This window comes from Anolis carolinensis, chromosome 2 (genome assembly GCF_035594765.1).
Source record: "Anolis carolinensis isolate JA03-04 chromosome 2, rAnoCar3.1.pri, whole genome shotgun sequence".
Taxonomy (NCBI): Eukaryota; Metazoa; Chordata; class Lepidosauria; order Squamata; family Dactyloidae; genus Anolis; species Anolis carolinensis.
The window spans coordinates 22,503,690-22,521,609 of NC_085842.1; the positions used below are offsets into that span (position 1 = coordinate 22,503,690).

General features: G+C 43.2%; 2 protein-coding genes across 2 annotated transcripts in view; both read right to left on the bottom strand.

The window, feature by feature from the left end:
* Positions 1-3,025: 3,025 nt before the first annotated feature.
* The window catches only part of LOC134297068 (zinc finger protein 271-like), a 53,101-nt gene continuing 38,206 nt past the window's right edge, over positions 3,026-17,920 (bottom strand). The window contains exon 6 of the mRNA XM_062973676.1: positions 3,026-6,748. Coding sequence (XP_062829746.1) covers positions 5,787-6,748 — 962 coding nt within the window. The 3' untranslated portion in view covers positions 3,026-5,786. The remainder of the gene's footprint in view (positions 6,749-17,920) is intronic.
* LOC134297061 (neurotrophin receptor-interacting factor homolog) lies at positions 8,975-15,303 on the bottom strand. The gene is made up of 3 exons (XM_062973657.1): positions 15,097-15,303; positions 11,684-12,408; positions 8,975-9,529 (listed from the first exon to the last, which is right to left on the bottom strand). The coding sequence occupies exons 2-3, from the start codon at positions 12,380-12,382 to the stop codon at positions 9,368-9,370; spliced, it is 861 nt and encodes a 286-aa protein (XP_062829727.1). The 5' UTR covers positions 12,383-12,408; positions 15,097-15,303; the 3' UTR covers positions 8,975-9,367.

Sequence of the window (17,920 nt, forward strand, 5' to 3'; positions counted from 1 at the left end):
GAGGACAGAAACCCACTTCCGCCTTCTAGGCCAGGAAGGAAGTCAGCGCATGCGCAGTTCAATTATACATTTTGACCGAGGCAGGGAGTGCCTCAAGAGGGCTTCTTCAGGATAAGCCCATTCCATGCATTCTCTCTGTTTTAACATAATTATATGTGCCCATCAGATGGGTTAATAGGCCAGGGACCACTTGAGAGGCATTCATACGCATCTAAATGCGCTAAAACAGGCCTGGGACAACTTGGGCCCTCCAGGTATTTTTGGACTCCCAACTCCCACCATTCCTAACAGCCTCAGGCCCTTTTCTTTTCCCCTCAGCTGCTTAAGCGGATTTTCGGGGGTTAAGCTACAAGGTGTAATTGATCTGGAGGGTCCAAATTGGCCCAGGCCTAATCTGGAGGGCCCAAGTTGGCCCAGGCCTAATCTAGAAGGGCATCTGTCAGGAATGCTTTGATTCTGCATGGCAGAATGGATGGCCCTTGGGGGTCTCTTCCAACTCTAGGTTTAGTATTCCTTCACTACTTTGCGGTTCACTTTTTGCGGATTCGCTGTTTCACGCTTTTTCAATAACCTCTAAAAGAATATTATAAATTATAAAAAAAATTACAATTTACAGCCTAAGGAAGAGAGGAAGGAGAAGCCAAAGGGAGAGAAAAGGAGCCCAAGTAGCGACAGGAGGCGGAGGCGGCGATTTATCAACACACGATTGGTTGATAAAGACTTAAAATAGCCTATAACTACTAAAATAATGTATAAATATTAAAATAAATATAGTGTCCCTACTTTGTGGATTATCACTTATTGCGGGTGGTCCTGGAATGTAACCCCCGCGATAAGTGAGGGAACACTGTATATGATTTGTCCGTATCCTTGGTTTAGACACAGGATTTCAAGCAAAGTCTAGCCAAGGGAATATAGAATGGAGGGTCACTGTTTGATAGGCATGTTCAGCCTGCAGAAGATAAGGCTGTGAGGAGACATAATGAGGGGGGCCATGTATCAAGCTGTGAGGGCAAGTCATAGGAAGGAGGGAGCAAGCTTGTTTTCTGGAGACTAGGATGTGGAACATTTCTGCTGCCCTGGAGACTAGGACACAGAACAATGGCTTCAAACTACAGAAATGGAGATTCCACCTGAACATGAGGAAGAACTTCCTCATTGTAAGAGCTGTTCAGCAGTGGGACTAGGAGCCCCCATTGAGGAGTGGGTTAAACCCTTGTGCTGGCAGGACTGCTGACTTGAAGGTTGGGTTGCTCTAGTTTATCAATGATTGAGTATCTTATAGAGAAAACATGGATAAACTTGGGCCCTCCAGGTGTTTTGGACTTCCAACTCCCACAATTCCTAACAGCTGGTAGGCTCTTAGGAATTGTGGGAGTTGAAGTTCAAAACATCTGGAGGGCTGAAGTTTGCCCATGCCCGTTGTAGAGACTCCACCAATTTAACATAGTTAAAGTTTCTGGAGCACAACAAATACTTTCAAAGTAAGGAATACATAATTAAACAGGAAATAACACTTGAAAACTAGGAACATGTTTTCTTTATTATAATTCAGAGGCAGGATGGCCATCTGTCAGGGGTGCTTTGATTGTGTTTTTGTTACATGGCAGAAAGAAGAGGTTGGACTAGATGGCCCTTGGGGTCAACTGAAGGAAGAGGAGGAGGGAAGGATACATTTGGAGAGGTACACAAAGAAGGAAGGAAGGAAGGAACAAATGAAGGAAGGAAGGAAAGCCACCAGAAAGTGTATGAGACAGAAAGGAACACAACATACTGCCTGTCTTCCCTCCTCTCTGACGAAAGGTAATTGTGGAGCTTTTTCTCAAAGGGGCATTTCAGCTCATCCCACAATTTGCCTAATTGTTATGATTATAAATCTGAGAACAATGAATACCATCACATTGCAGAATTGACCATTTTGCCCATCTCTATCCAGATAATTTGCAAAAGAAGTTACTTGCCAACCAGTTTAGAAAGCATCTGATAAGATAACGTTTTGCAACACTTTTTAAACCCCCATATATCTCTACCCTACATTTAAAGCCTACATCATGTGATGAACATAGTAGGTTGCCATTTCTTAAGTGGGTGGATCTGTAGTATTTAATGAATGTGATGAAGTGGTAAGATGGAGTTGGCTTGAAAGTATACAACTTGTAAGATGGAGTTGGCTTTAAGGTATACACAAACTATGGCCTGCAGGCCAGATGCGGCCCTCCATGGTAATTTACTTGGTCCCCGCCCTAAACTTTAGTCTTAGGGTTGCCCTAAGTCTGGAATGACTTGAAGGCACACAACAACAATCCTACTTCACTTGACTATCTCATCAGCCAAAAGCAGGCCCAAGCTTCCCATTGAAATACTGGAAAGTTTATATTGCTTAAAATTGTTCTTCATTTTAAATATTGCATTGTTCTTTCATTATTTTTTGCACTACAAATAAGGTACATGCAGTGTGCACAGGAATTCATTCATGTTTTTTTAAAACGATAGTCTGAGGGATTGTGAATTGGCCCTCGGCTTAAAAAGTTGAGGATCCCTGGTGTAGAATGGTCTCAAAACTCAGAAAATAAATTACACTATCTGTCCTTCCAGACAGGCCCTATATCCCAGGATCTGATCCCAGGTTTTCTGCTTTAAACTGGATTATATGTCTGCATTGCCAGATAATCTGGGATAAAGAGAAAATCTGGGATCAGATTATGGGTTATAGGGCCTGTTTGGAAAGGCCCTTTGTGACACAATTTTTGTTTCTGGGTTATGAATGTCACTTCCTAATTGGTTCTATTGTAAAATCTTGGGGAAAGTATATTAAACTGCAAAAATGTTGTGTTTGTGGGACATCCTGCAGCACATTTCGCTATAGTTTTTCAATGACTATCTCATTGAGTCTCAACCAATTCAACATAGTTTTTGTCAAACCCCTGCTTAAAAGGTTTGAGGACTCCTGTTCTAGGATTTAACCCTCTACGTTTTACTGCATTATTGGATCAGATAATGTCTCACTAGAGGAATGACCACGATATCCACAACTTGTAGTTTAATAAGCACATCACAAAACTCAAGCTGTATCCAACTTTTTGTCAAACTGGGTGAGTCACAAGACTTTAAGAAATATAACAATGGCCCAAACTGTCTTTAAAAATGAGGAGAAAGGGGATGCAACAACAACATGCCTTAAAAAGGAGGAGGCACCAGCATTAAATGTACAGGACAACAAGCACCCCTATATTGTTTGAGGCTTGGGCAAATGTTTACAAGATCAGTTCAGTGCAAAACTGAAGATAAGTCACTGGTCATTTGAAAAATCAAGGCCCATATTAAACATGAGAGCAGATATGTCAAACTCAAGGTGTAGACATATAATCAGCCCTCCACATTTGGGGTGATTATGGGCACATTTTTTTAAACATGAGAGAACATCTCTCTAGAATTTATAGGATCTCAAGCACAAGCCTATGCTTACCTTGCTCTGGAATTATACTGACGGAGCTAGAGATTTTAAGAGGTGTTCTCTCTTTGACCAAAGTACCACACTGGAGAAACTAAAACATGGATGTAAAATTGAAGGCCTGTTGGGCCGAATCAGATCATTTTATGTGGCCCTCTGGATGCTGGACTACAATTCCTGCATCATTTGACATCATGGCTAGAGCTGATGGGAGTTGTGATACAGTGTGATCTGGAAGGCTGCAGTTCTGTTTAGTCAGGGGTCTGAAATTAGATGTAAAGCTTGTGGACAAGATGCTTGACTTTCAAATGTTTGGTTGGTTGCTGTGAGTTTTCCGGTCTGTTTGGCCATGTTCCAGAAGCCTTGTCTCCTGATGTTTCACCCACATCTATGGCGGGCATCTTCAGAGGTGGGCAGGCAACCTCTGAGGATGCCCGCCATAGATGTGGGTGAAACGTCAGAAGAGAATGCATTTGGTAACTGGCCATACAGCCTGGAAAACTCACAGCAACCCAGTGATTCTGGCCATGAAAGCCTTTCTTTCCATAAATATTCCTTAATCTTTCCCCAACCTCAGAGCCACAAATGCTGTTGGACTGCAATTCTCATTATCTCCAGTCTGCATGGCGGATAATAAAGAGTGATCAGAGTTGTCATTCAGTGACATATTAAAAGATTCCAAGATTGAACCTAAATTGGGTAAAAACTGGGGACTTAAACTGTGTAAACAATAAAGAGCACTGAGCCACCATGTAAAAAATATATAGTTGGCCTTCTGCATCCACAGAATCTCAGTCTATGGATTCAACGGACCTTTGAAGACAACCTTAAGGCTGATGTGGCCTTCATGAAAATGATCTAGAGATTCCTAGAGAGAACATTTTAATCAAATACATGAATAAAAATCGAATCCACAAAAGTCAAATCTGAAATGTAAAAGTCCAAATGTAGGCTGTAAGGAAACTAGAACAATGATCTCAGGGTTGTTTTGTGTTTTCCAGGCAGTATGGCCATGTTTCAGAAATGTTCCCTCTTGATGTTTCGCCTACATCTATCGCAGGTATCCTCAGAGGTTGTGAGGTATATGGAGAAACTAAGCAAGGAAGATTTATATATATTTATATATCTGTGGAAGATCCTGGGTGGGGGAAATAACTCTTTTCTGTTGGAGTCCAGTGTGAATGTTGTATCCGCCTAACAGACTGTGCACAAAGAATGTGTGAACCTCACCTCCTCCAAGGTGAACTAAACCACCTAAACTGGGCTCTATAGGCCAATGGATACTCCATCATGGACATCAGAAGAGCTGTAAGGCCAAGAACAAGCCATGAGAGTAAAGACAAAGATTTACCCAAAGGAAAGGTGTTCTTACCATACATCAAGAGAACCACTGTCTGCATAGGCAAACTGATGAAGAAACACAACCTGCAAATTATCTACAGACTCACTAAGAAAATCCAACAAATGCTATGGTCAGCGAAGGACAAGAGGGATCCACTGACCTCTGCAGGAGTCTACCATATACCATGCAGCTGTGTACAAGTCTACATAGGGACCACAAAATGCAGCATCGCCCAGACACAAGTCAAAGTACATGAAAGGCACTGCAGACTAACTCAAGCAGAGAAATCAGCCATAGCAAAGCACTTGATGAACCAACCTGGACACAGTATATTTGCTTAAGAACACAGAAATGCTTGACCACTCCAACAACTATCATGTCAGACTACACAAAGAAGCCATTGAAATCCACAAGTATGTGGACAATTTCAACAGAAAGGAGGAAACCATGAAAATGAACAAAATCTGGCAACAAGTATTAAAACACTCCAAAATCAGAACAGTAAATAAGGAGCAACACTCTGAAAACAGAAGAATTCCAGACATGAATCAATCAGGGGCAGCTAACAACTCTGAACAAAGGATTTCCCCAGGCCAGGAGGTGAAGCTGGGAAGGCCACTTAATGCTAATTAAGGTGATTAATTATAACATTCACACTGACAAGAGTTCTTTTCCCCCACCCAGGACCTTCCACAGATATATAAATATATATAAACCTTCCTTGCTTAGTTTCTCCATATACCTCACAACCTCTAAGGTTGCCTGCCATAGATGTGGGCGAAACGTCAGGAGAGAATACTTCTGGAACAAAGCCATACAGCCCGGAAAACACAATACAACCCTGTGATCCCGGCCATGAAAGCCTTCGACAACACATTGAACAATGATCTCGTCTTCCTTTTTTGCTCTTAAAATCAGAACTTCCACCTCTCATGTCACATATGACTCATATTTAAGGACTTGGCACTGTCAGCAGTATTTCTTATTTTGGCCTTAAGATGACTGCTCTGCAGGTTGTATGGTGCCCGGCTCTGCCAGCTTCGGACTGTAAACAAAGGTTTCAGCACCAACTGCACGTTTCCCCCTATGCACCTTTTTATGTTTTGTAAGATCTGAGCTAGAAATGAAACGCTTTCCGCACTCAAAGCAGGCATAGGGCTTCTCCCCGGTGTGGGTCCTCTGGTGTGTAATGAGGGAGGATTTCCGATTGAAGCATTTGCCGCAGTCTGAGCATTTGTGGGGCTTCTCCCCCGTGTGAATTATGTTGTGATTCAGGAGGTTAGAACTGGTGCTGAAGCTTTTTCCACACTGGAAGCACTGATACAGATTCTCTCCTGTGTGAGTCTTTCGGTGGGTGATGAGGGGGGCCTTGGCATTGAAACTTTTCCCACATTCGGGGCACGTGTAGGGCTTCTCTCCTGTGTGAGTCCGCTCATGGATGATCAGGTGTGTCCGTTGGCTGAAGCTCTGTCCACAGTATGAGCATTTATACGGCCGCTCTCCTGTATGTACTCGTTTGTGCATCATCAGGTTCGTCCTGGTGCCAAAACCCTTTCCGCACTCGGAGCATTCGTATGGCTTCTCACCTGTATGGATACGCTTGTGCGCGATCAGGGAAGCAATCTGGTTGAAGCTGCGCCCGCATTCAGAACAGTGATATGGCTTCTCACCCGTGTGCACCCGCTTGTGCCGCAGAAGCTGGGAGCTGTTGCCAAAGCTCTTGCCACAGTCAGGACACTCATATGGCTTCTCCCCTGTGTGGGTCCGCTCATGGGTAATCAGGGACGACTTCCAGTGGAAGCTCTTGCCGCAGTCGGAGCACTTGTGTGGCTTCTCTCCCGTGTGGACAATGTTGTGATAAATCAGATTCGAGCTCGTGGTGAAGCACTTTCCGCACTCTGAGCAGACGTACGGTTTCTCCCCTGAATGGGTCCCCTTGTGTTTCAAGAGGGACGCTTTCGTACCAAAGCTTTTGCCACATTCGGAGCAAGGGTAGGGTTTGGCCACAGCTAAAGTCCCTTGCTTTGACACGAAGGATGCACCATTCTTGAAAGTCTTCCCACAACAGGGACAGATGTAAAACTCATCTTCCGTTTGTGCTTTCTGATTTGGAGGGAGCTCAAAAACCTCACATGGGTTTCCACATTCTGTGCATATTTTTTTGGCTTTTTGCTGGTTTATCTCTTTGCTTGCTGTGCTTCCAGAGATTTCCTCAGAAGGCAATGTCCTTTTAGCTTGCTTCCTGGTTTCATAGTTTTGGAGTACTTTGGATTCTGGCTGTTTCCCAAGCACTACCTCTTCCTCACTGTGAAACGAGAAGAGATTTCCCTTGGCTCTTCCCAATGATGTCTCCTTGAGTTCCACTGTTTTGGATCTTTCCAGACAAAGATTTCTTCTTTCTTTTGTTCTCATTTGATCATCACCTGATGGAATGAAATAAAATACCTTAGTCATAATCCATGTTAGAGCTTGGAAAAATTCTTGGGAGGAACATGCAGGCCCTCTATTACAATGGGCAGAGCTTGGACAAATCAATTTTGGGGAGCTTAAAATTTCCAGAATCCTCCAGCTGGTAATGAAGACCATGTTTATTGAAGGACTTTGGATATCTTAGACCTCATAAAGATAAATTCTTCAAGCTGTGCCAGTGTAACAGAGGGGAGATCTACACTGTAGATGTGCACTATCAAGGGACCAGATCACACCAGAGCATCTATCCACTTTAAATTATATGGCCTCCTCCTGCAGAATTCTCGGATTTCCAGTTTAGCGAGGCCCAGGACCTCTCTGGCTAGACATTGTTGACCCCCGCAAAAAAACTACAAACCCCAGAATATGGCAGGAGGCAGCTATAGAATTTAAAGTGGATAGATGCTCTAGTGAGATTAGGTCCTATGTTAACTTGGGAATGAAGAAGCAGTGAATGACCCTATACTCCACCTTTAGTTCCTTTATTTATTTATTTATTTATGTATTGCATTTATATACCGCTTTTCTCACCCCTGGGGGACTCAAAACGGTTCACATCAAATAAATGGCAAAAATTCAATGCCTCACATACAATAAAAATAGTATATTACACATCTAAAACAATAACATATAACTATAAATTAAACCATTAGAAACTATAAACCATCAAACCATCCGCCTGAGTCCCCTTGGGGAGATAGGGAGGAATACCAATAAAGTTTTATTATTATTATTATTATTAAACATAAACATAAAACATTTTAAAATTGCACCAATCCTTAGGTTGTCATCCATCTGCTACATTATTGTTGTCACTCACCGAATGCTTGTTTGTATAACCAAGTTTTTAGTTGTTTTCTAAACATCAGGAGAGAGGGGGGCCGATCTAATTTCTCTGGGGAGGGATTTCTACAGCTGAGGGCACACCACAAAGAAGGCCCTGTCTCTTGTGGGACTGAGAGCAGGACCTCTCTAACTGATCTTAATGCTCTAACTGACTCATAAAGGGAGATGCGTTCGGGAAGGTAAGCTGGACTGGAACCGTTTAGGGATTTATAGGGTAAAGCCAGCACTTTGAATTGTGCTCGGTAGCAGACTGTCAGCCAGTGGAGCTGACATAACAGGGGGAGGGTGTATGCTCCCTGTAGGCTGCTCCGATGAGCAATCTGGCTGCTGCCCGTTGGACCACTTGAAGATTCTGAACAAAGGCAACCTCATGTAGAGTGCATTGTAGTAGTCTATTCAGAATGTAACAAGAGCATGGACTACCACAACCAAGTCTGACTTCCCAAGTTACGGGTGCAACTGGTACACAAGTTTTAATTGTGCGAATGCTTCCCTGGCCACTGCTGAAACTTGAGATTCCAGGCTCAGCAATGAGTCCAGAACTCCCAAGCTGTGAACCTGTGTCTTCACTGGGAGTGTAACCACGTCCAACACAGACTGTAACCCTATACCCTGTTCGGCCTTATGACTGACCAGGAGTACCTCTGTCTTGTCCCATTCCCATGAGGCATCCCAGAAGGATACAGTGGTCTACGGTATCAAAGGCCACTAAAAGGTCCAGGAGACCAAACAGGGACCCCCCCCCCCCCGTCCGTCCGTCAAGCTCCCTATGTAGATCATCCACTGAAGAGACCAAGGCAGTTTCAGTTTCATGGTCCGGCCTGAAGCCAGACTGCGACGGATCTAGAAATGTTATAGACAAACAATAACATTTAATATTTATTGAGGGGATGGGGACCCTCCAGTTGTTGGAGTCCAACTCCCATCAAGTAACTGGAAAGAGAACAGATGGTCTGGGATAATGGGAGTTATAGCCCATTTTGACTACCGTATGGAAACCCACTGGGTGACTTTGAGCAGCCACAGAGGAAGGCAAAAATAACACTCTTCTGAACAAATCTTGACAGAAGTTGGAAATTACTCAAGGGCACACAACAATGTACATAAGTGATATCCTTACCAAGTCTTAATATGATTTACATTTGTAAAGACCTAAATCAAAGGTTAGAATTGTGTGGTATTATAGATGTCACTGAATGGATGGGATGCAGGGAATTACAACTCCCTGCATCCATTGCCAACACCACCAGTGGTGAAGATTAGGAGTCCAGCACTCTTTGAAAGGGCACATGATTACACATACCCAGTAAGATAGCCTCCTGAGCATCTCTTTTCTTGGCATCAGCAATCAATTGCCGTTTTAGCCTGGCTTCCGAAGGATGTTGTTCCAGTGTGGATGCATCTTTCAAAGGTGCCAGCACCTGAAACAGAAATGGGAGATACCATTTTGAGACATAAGGTGAACCTGGAGAGAATGATGGTTAGAGATATGAATGAAACTCGGCACTTTACAAATCACTATTCAGGCCATCCTAGATCAAACAAAAGGAACTTGGCTGTAACTTTTGACAAGGCCTTATATTCCATTTGATCCAATTTCCTGTTCAGTGAAAAAAATCTACAGCCAGAACAAGTGGCTGCCCAGCTTTTGATTGAAGATTTCCAGCAAGGAAGAGGCAGCCTAGGATGCATCTACATTGTACAATTAATGCAGTTTGACACCGCTTAAACTGCCATGGTGCAGTACTAAGGAATCCTGGGAATTATAGTTGGTGATTCTACTCAATTCCTTTAATTACATCTGTTTGACTTTGCCTTCCTTTCTGGAGTAGGGGGAAAAAATCTTTACCCTTATCTCTGTATTCAAATATTTTGATACTATCCTTCCAGGAAAGGAACTGAGGCCTCTTTTACACTGCCATATAATCCAGATTATCAAACCAGATAATTCACATTATTTGCTTTGAAGTGTACTATTGGAGTCCTCGTGGACAAGTTAAACATGAGCCTACAATGTGATGCGGCGGCGAAAAAAGCCAATGGGATTTTGGCTTGCATAAATAGGGGTATAGTGTCTAGATCCAGGGAAGTCATGCTCCCCCTCTATTCTGCCTTGGTCAGACCACACCTGGAATACTGTATCCAATTCTGGGCGCCGCAGTTGAAGGCTGGAAAGCATCCAGAGGAGGGCAACTAAAATGATCAAGCCCTATGAGGGGCGGCTTAAAGAACTGGGTTTAGCCTGCAGAAGACAAGGCTGAGAGGAGACATCATAGCCATGTACAAATATGTGAGGGGAAGTCATAGGGAGGAGGGAGCAAGCTTGTTTGCTGCTGCCCTGGAGACTAGGACGCGGAACAATGGCTTCACTACAGGAAAGGAGATTCCACCTGAACATCAGGAAGAACCTTCTCACTGTGAGAGCTGTTTGGCCGTGGAACTCTCTCTCTGCCCCAGACTGTGGTGGAGGCTCCTTCTTTGGAGGCTTTTAAGCAGAGGCTGGATGGCCACCTGTCGGGGGTGCTTTGAATGAGATTTTCCTGCTTCTTGGCAGGGGGTTGGACTGGATGGCCCACAAGGTCTCTTCCAACTCTACGATGCTATGATTCTATGATTCTAGTCTACACTGCCATATAATCCAATTCAAAGAAGATAATCTGAATTTTTATATGGTAATGTAGAAGGGGCCTTAGAAACATCTTGTGGATTCTGGAAGTGGCTACAACTCTTGGAGGAATATTTGGAATAACACTTTAATTTAGGAAAAGCAACTTCTGCTAAATCATGCTGGAAGGCCTAGAGATTCATAGAAAGAACACATCTCTGGGCAGTTGTGAGTCCTCTAGAATGACTATATGGTTAGCTTCCAGTGGAAGTTGATCATCAAAACTGCACCGGAAGGCCTAAAGAGGAGTCCTCTCCAGTTAAAAAAAAAAATTTAAAAATCAGATTTTCAAAATTTGTGTTTTTTAACTTTAGTGAGTGTCCTTCACTTCTAACTCGCATGAAAGGGGACTGGTTATCTGCCTAAACCTGGGGAGAAGGGATGGCTGTGGGGGCTGCTGGCTTGGATCCTGAATAATAATAATATAATAAAACTTTATTTATACCCCGCCATCATCTCCCCGCGGGGACTCGGGGTGGCTTACATGGGGCAGAGGCCCAAACAACATAGAACAAAACATAGGCAACATAATACAAATCACACTATAAAAAGATAAAACAGTAATACAATATATCAATTAAAACAAAAATACAGGATAAAAATTGCATTTAAAACACATAAATGGTAAAATCGTAATAAAAGCGGGATAGATTATTAAAAACCCTCTGGGGCTGATTAATTAATGACTGTATCTCCAAAGGCCTGCCTCCCTACCTGCAAAGGTCCGGAATTTTCAATAAGATCCAGACCTTTGCAGATAACTTTTAAACCTGGAATAAACCTGGATAATTAGGTTTATTCCAGATTGAAACAGATTCACCTGAAGCATCATTTGGACATCTCAGGTTAATTCGTTTCCTATCCCACATTATGTGGTGGTTGGTGTAGTTGGGGCCATGGAAAGACTTGCCTGGCTTCCTTCAACCTCCGGTGGTCTGATCAAGAAGTCTTCTGCTAGGGCCACAGCTTCCAAACATGTCTCCGGACAGTTCTCTCGGACCCAGCTCTGAATCTCCGAGGGCAGGACAGTCAGAAACTGCTCCAGGACCAGTAACTCCAAGATCTGCTTCTTGCTGCATCTCTCTGGCTTCAGCCACTGGTGGCAAAGCTTCCAGAGCTGGTGGAAGGCCTCTCGGGGTCCATTGGCTTCATGGTAGCAGAAGCACCGGAACTGCTGGCGCCGTGTCTCCAAATCGAGGGTGTCATCATCCAGAACTTCCTCTTTCACTTCCATAGGAAAGTCTGGACTTTCGTAGGCCTTGAGGGTCTTATCAGAGGGGCCTGGTGCCATCTTGGTTTCATACCCTTTCCCAGGCCATTGGCACACCTCAGCTATCTTTTGAGCGAATGCTGGCAATTCTTTAGCAGCAGGCCCAGATGATATGTCTTTCCATTTTGGACAAGTGGACTGCGGGGTGTTCATGAACTCCGACCAGTGGGCTTCCCAGCCTTGTTGCAGCCCCACTTCTAATTCCTCTTTAACATGCTGCGGAGTGGCTTTAGTCACCAACTTTGCAACAGTTTCTTCATGGACAACCGTGTGGTCTACTCCTTCCTTCTCTGATCTCTCCTCTGGTTCTTTAGGTCCAGCCAAGTCTTCTTCCTCCATTTTTGTATTTATCCTTGGAGACAGGTCTGGAATAGAGATTCAATGTTCTTAAATAAAAAGATAACACAGTTTTGGGACAACTAATACCCTCCATATTTGCTGGGATTAGAAGCAGAGGACTCAGTAAGGTGGGAAAGCAGTGCATTTACACCTCTCTAGGGATGTCTATGTCTCCATGGCTAACTTCTTGTAGAGTTGCACTGGAAGTCATTACAAAGGGATGAAAATATTTTTATTTCTTGGTAGGCTTATATATCTTCAGAACAATCTTCTGAAGTGTAGACAAAGGCTTTCATGGCCGGAATAACTGGGTTGCTGTGAGTTTTCCAGGATGTATGGCCATGTTCCAGAAGCATTCTCTCCTGACGTTTCACCCACACCTATGGCAGGCATCCTCAGAGGTTGTGTGTTCTGTTGGAAACTAGGCAAGTGGGGTTTATATCTGTGGTAAGTCCAGGTTGGGAGAAAGAACTTGTTTGTGTGACTGTTGCAAATGGCCAGCATGATTAGCATTTAATGGCCTTGTAGATTCAAAGCCTGGCTGCTTCTTGCCTGAGAGAATCCTTTGTTGGGAGATGTTAGCTGGCCCTGATAGTTTCATGTCTGCAATTCCCCTGTTTTCTTAATGTTGTTCTTTATTTGCTGTCCTGATTTTAGAGTTTTTTTTTAATACTGGTAGCTGGATTTTGTTCATTGTCATTGTTTCCTCCTTTCTGTTAAGATTAAAGGACGTTTTAACATCAGATATCTTATCCACAAGTCTTGTATCTAAATTCAAACCCTGTTCTCCTGACCAAACAGAACAAAACTGCAGCCTTCCAAATGTTACTGTATCATAACTCTCATCATTATGTCTAATGATGGGGAATACAGGACTTGTTGTCCAGCATATAGAGGGCCACATAAAATGACATGGACGGTTGGAGTTAGCCCACGGGCTTTTAGTTTGACACATGTGACATATACATATTGTGTTTAGAGTCACACTGCATTCTGGTTCGTTGATGGAGCTTTCTGTCATTAGTTTTAAATCTTTTTAATATGTTGTATGTCTTATGCACTTATGTTCATTTTGTATTATATTGTAGTTGTTGTACGATTTTAACTTGTTGTATGTTTTCTCCCTTGAGGAGATGGGGCATATATAAATAATAATAATAATAATAATAATAATTATTATTATTATTATTTGAAACACAACAAGATGAGTCCACAGCAGACACTCTGCTGGCTGTTGTACTGGATCACACGCCGGACACTTCCCAAGTGTCTAGGACTGTGTGATGTATCGGTGAATAATGCGTGCAGATCCCAGTAAGGTGGCCTTCTGCAGCTGGCAGGTGGTAATTTTGTCAGCGCCGATTGTGTTTAAGTGCGGGCCAAGGTCTTTAGGCACTGCACCCAGTGTGCCGATCACCACTGGGACCACCTTGACTGGCTTGTGCCAGAGTCTTTGCAATTCGATCTTTAAATCCTCATATCGTGTCAGCTTTTCCAGTTGTTTTTCTTCAATGCTGCTGTCCCCTGGGATTGCAACATTGACAATCCATACTTTGTTTTTTAACACGATCGTGAGGTCAGGAGTATTGTGCTCCAAAACTCTGTCTGAATTCGGAAGTCTCAGAGTATTATTATTATTATTATTATTATTATTATTATTATTATTATTATGTGTGATCATCCATAGCCTTCTACACAGGGGAAATCAGTGCTGAGCTTCATGTCCTTAGTACTTTAGCAGTGCATCTACACTGTAGAATTAATTCAGTTAAAGCGCTGAGCTGCTGAACTTGCAGACCAAAAGGTCACAGGATCGAATCCAGGGAGCGAAGTGAGTGGGCGCTGTTAGCCCCAGCTTTTGTCAACCTAGCAGTTCGAAATGGCCCAGGCTGTGACCCGGGCTGTGGTGCAGGCGGGAGAGCAAGCCAGCTGCAATTAACTGCAATGAATCACTCTGACCAGGAGGTCATGAGTTCGAGGCCCGCGGAGCCTATGTTTGTTTGTCTTTGTTCTATGTTAAAAGGCATTGAATGTTTGCCTATATGTGTAATGTGATGCGCCCTGAGTCCCCTTCGGGGTGAGAAGGGCGGAATATAAATGCTGTAAATAAATAAATAAATAAATGTGAGTAGATCAATAAGTACCGCTCTGGCGGGAAGGTAATGGCGCTCCATACAGTCATGCCGGCCATATGACCCTGGAGGTGTCTACAGACAACGCTGGCTCTTTGGCTTAGAAATGGAGATGAGCACCAACCCCCAGAGTCGGACACGACCTTTACCTTTACCTCTTATTGCTTTTCTGATTTTGAGCTGTAATGTATATTATTATCTATTGTATTGTTTAATTGTGTTATGATGTGTTGTTTTTATATTTTGTTATATTTTATTGTTTTGGGCATGGCCCCATGTAAGCCGCCCCGAATCCGCGTTGGGGAAATGGTGGCGGGGTATAAATAATTTTTTAAAAATTATTATTATTATTAACTGCCATGGCTCTTTGCTACGGAATCAGGGGTATTGTATTATTTCACCTCCACATCACTGAGTCATGGCAGTTAAAGCAGTATCAAGCTGCATAGTGTACATTCTACCGTGTAGAGGCAACCCATGCCTGCAACCCTCCACTTTCCTGTCCTTTTGTGCTGATGCATCCTTTCCATCTCAGGTCTCCTTCCACCACCATCCCACCCCCTTTCCCCTTTCTTAACTCACTCCTTGGCTTGTGCTCCAGCCTTGGCCAATCTGCAATCTCAAATGCATGAAAAAGGCTGGAAAGGCATCCAAAGGCTATTCCATTTTCCCAGCCAGCCTGCCGGAGGAGAAGGAGGGGGGCCGGAAGGGGAATTGGTTCCCAGCCTAAAAGGAATTCTTTCTCTGCCCATGTCTAGGAGTTACAGCTTTGTACCTTTAACCCTTTCACTTACTAACAAGAAAGGCTAACCAGAAGCTGTCAAAGGGCTGGATCCTATTGAAGAGGAGATTTCTAACTTCTGAAATGTCCAGATTCCCCCCCTCCCCCTGCCTTTCATCATACTTTTTATTCAATTTCTTCCAAAAACAGTCAACCCTCTATTCAATTCTTGTGCATTAATGTATCCATTCCATTACCCCTGGCTTGAACATATTTATTTTATGGTTCCAAAAAGGAACACTTGACTTTGCCATTTGATATACCGTAGGTAAAAGTAAAGGTTTTCCCCTGACATTAAGTCCAGTCATGTCCAACTCTGGTGGTTGGTTCTCATCTCCATTTCTAAGCCAAAGAGCCAGCATTGTCCTTATACACCTCCAAGGTCATGTAGCTGGCATGACTGCATGGAGTGTCGTTTCCTTCCTGCCGGAGTGGTACCTATTGTCCTACTCACATTTTGCATGTTTTCGAATTGCCAGATTGGCAGAAGCTGTGGCTAACAGCAGGAGTATTGTTGTATCCAGCAGCAAACTGCTTCCAAAATATAATGGGAAATAATCAACAGGTAGGGAATGATCAGACACAACAGCAACAATTGGCAAAGTGGGTTACACTTGTAGACCTTCCAACTCTATAGGTGCATCGTAGATTTAATGCTGTTTGACACCACTTTAATTGTCACAGCTCAATGCTCTGTAATAACGGGAGCTGTAGTTTTATAAGGTTTTCAGCCTTCTTTCCCAAAGAGTGCTGATGCCTCACTAAACTACAACTTCTATTGTTTCATAGCACCAAGCTGTGGCAGTTAGAGTGTTGTCAAGGCCGGGCTTTAGCACAGCAGGTTAAACCACCAGCTGCAGTAAATCTTGTCAGTCAAAAGATTGACAGTTTGAAGCCCAGGTCAGGGTGAGCTCCTGACCTTTAGCCCAGCTTCCACCTAACTAGTGGTTCCAAATCAAAATGTGAGTAGATAAATAGGTACTGCTAAAAGTGGGTAGGTATTTTAAGGCACCCATAAGGATTTGTCAGAAAAATGCCAGTGATGCAATCAAGGAGGAAGTTTACAAACAAAGCTCTTCAGCTGGAAGATGGAATGACAGCACCTCCCGTGGCTGGAACCAAGCTCAAGCATCCAGTGTATAAACGGCATTGAATATTTGCCGCTTATGTATGTTCTGTGATCCGCCTTGAGTCCCCTTTGGGGTGAGAAGGGCACAATATAAATGTTGTAGATTGAAGGGAGAGATAACACCAAGAGAGATCCTTTTAAAAAGGCCAAAAAGTCCAGTTTATTATTTCAGCTGAGTCTGTGGATGGAATCTGTTCCAAAAAACAAACCAGAGAGACGATCAAGGCGTGGACTCGTGCCTTTTATACATTTTCAGACAAAGAACATGCTTTTACATACATCTCGTCATTAGTACGTCACTTCACATGCTTACATACATGGGCATAAATATGCACAATCAGCATTTTCCTATCTAAGCACTCTTAAAAGCGTGTAGCAAGCTACAGACACAAAGACAAATCCATCAAGAGGCCTACTTCTGCCTTGTCAAAAGGGAGGGGGAGAAGTCACTCTGCCTCCATTCGCATACCTGGCACCATCTCGCACTGGAATGTAGAAGGCCCCCCTTCTCCCCCCTGTCCTGTCAGCTTGTGCATCCCAAAAATCTAACACAGAGAGAGTTTGATTTTTCTACATTTCACTGCTTCTAATGTGCATACAATATATGTCTAAAAATCCATTTTTTCCGTTCCTCATCATAAATACTGTAAATAAATAAATAAATTGTCATATACTGTAATAATTCTGCAGTGTAGATGTGCTCCTAGTTGAGTGAAACCATGTATTTTTGTATGTTGAACTCAGTTTGCAGCAACTGAAGTAAGTTGAGGACAAAGGGGAAGGGAAATTGAATATTTAAAAAAACAGCTGGAAAAGTGGCATTTAATGGCCTTGCATCTTAAAAGCCTGGCTGCTTCCTGCTTGGGGGAATCCTTTGTTGGGAGATGTTAGCTGGCCTTGATTGTTTCATCTCTGGAATTCCCCTGTTTTCTGAGTGTTGTTCTTTATTTACTGTCCTGTTCTAGAGTTCTTTAATACTGGCAGCCAGATTTTGTTCATTTTCATGGTTTCCTCCTTTCTGTTGAAAGTGTCCACATGCTTGTGGATTTCAATGGCTTCTCTGTGTAGTCTGACATGGTGGTTGTTAGAGTGGTCCAGCACTCCTGTGTTTTCAAATAATATGCTGTGTTCAGGTTGGTTCATCAAGTGCTCTGCTATGATTGAATTCTGTGGTTGAATTAGTCTGCAGTGCCTTTCATGTTCCTTGATTCGTGTTTGGGTGCTGCGTTTGGTGGTCCACCGTATAGCATGCAGCTGTGGACAAGTCTACATAGAGACCACCAAAAGCATCATTGCCCAAACATGAATCAAGCAGCCATGGCAAGTGGCCAACTTAATTAGCATTGAATGGCCCTACAGTTTCAAACCCTGGCTACTTCCTGCCTGGGGAATCCTTTGTTGGGAGGTGTCAGACTACACAGAGAAACCATTGAAATCCATAAGCATGTGGACAATTTCAATGGAAAGGAGGAAAACATGAAAATGAAAAAAATCTG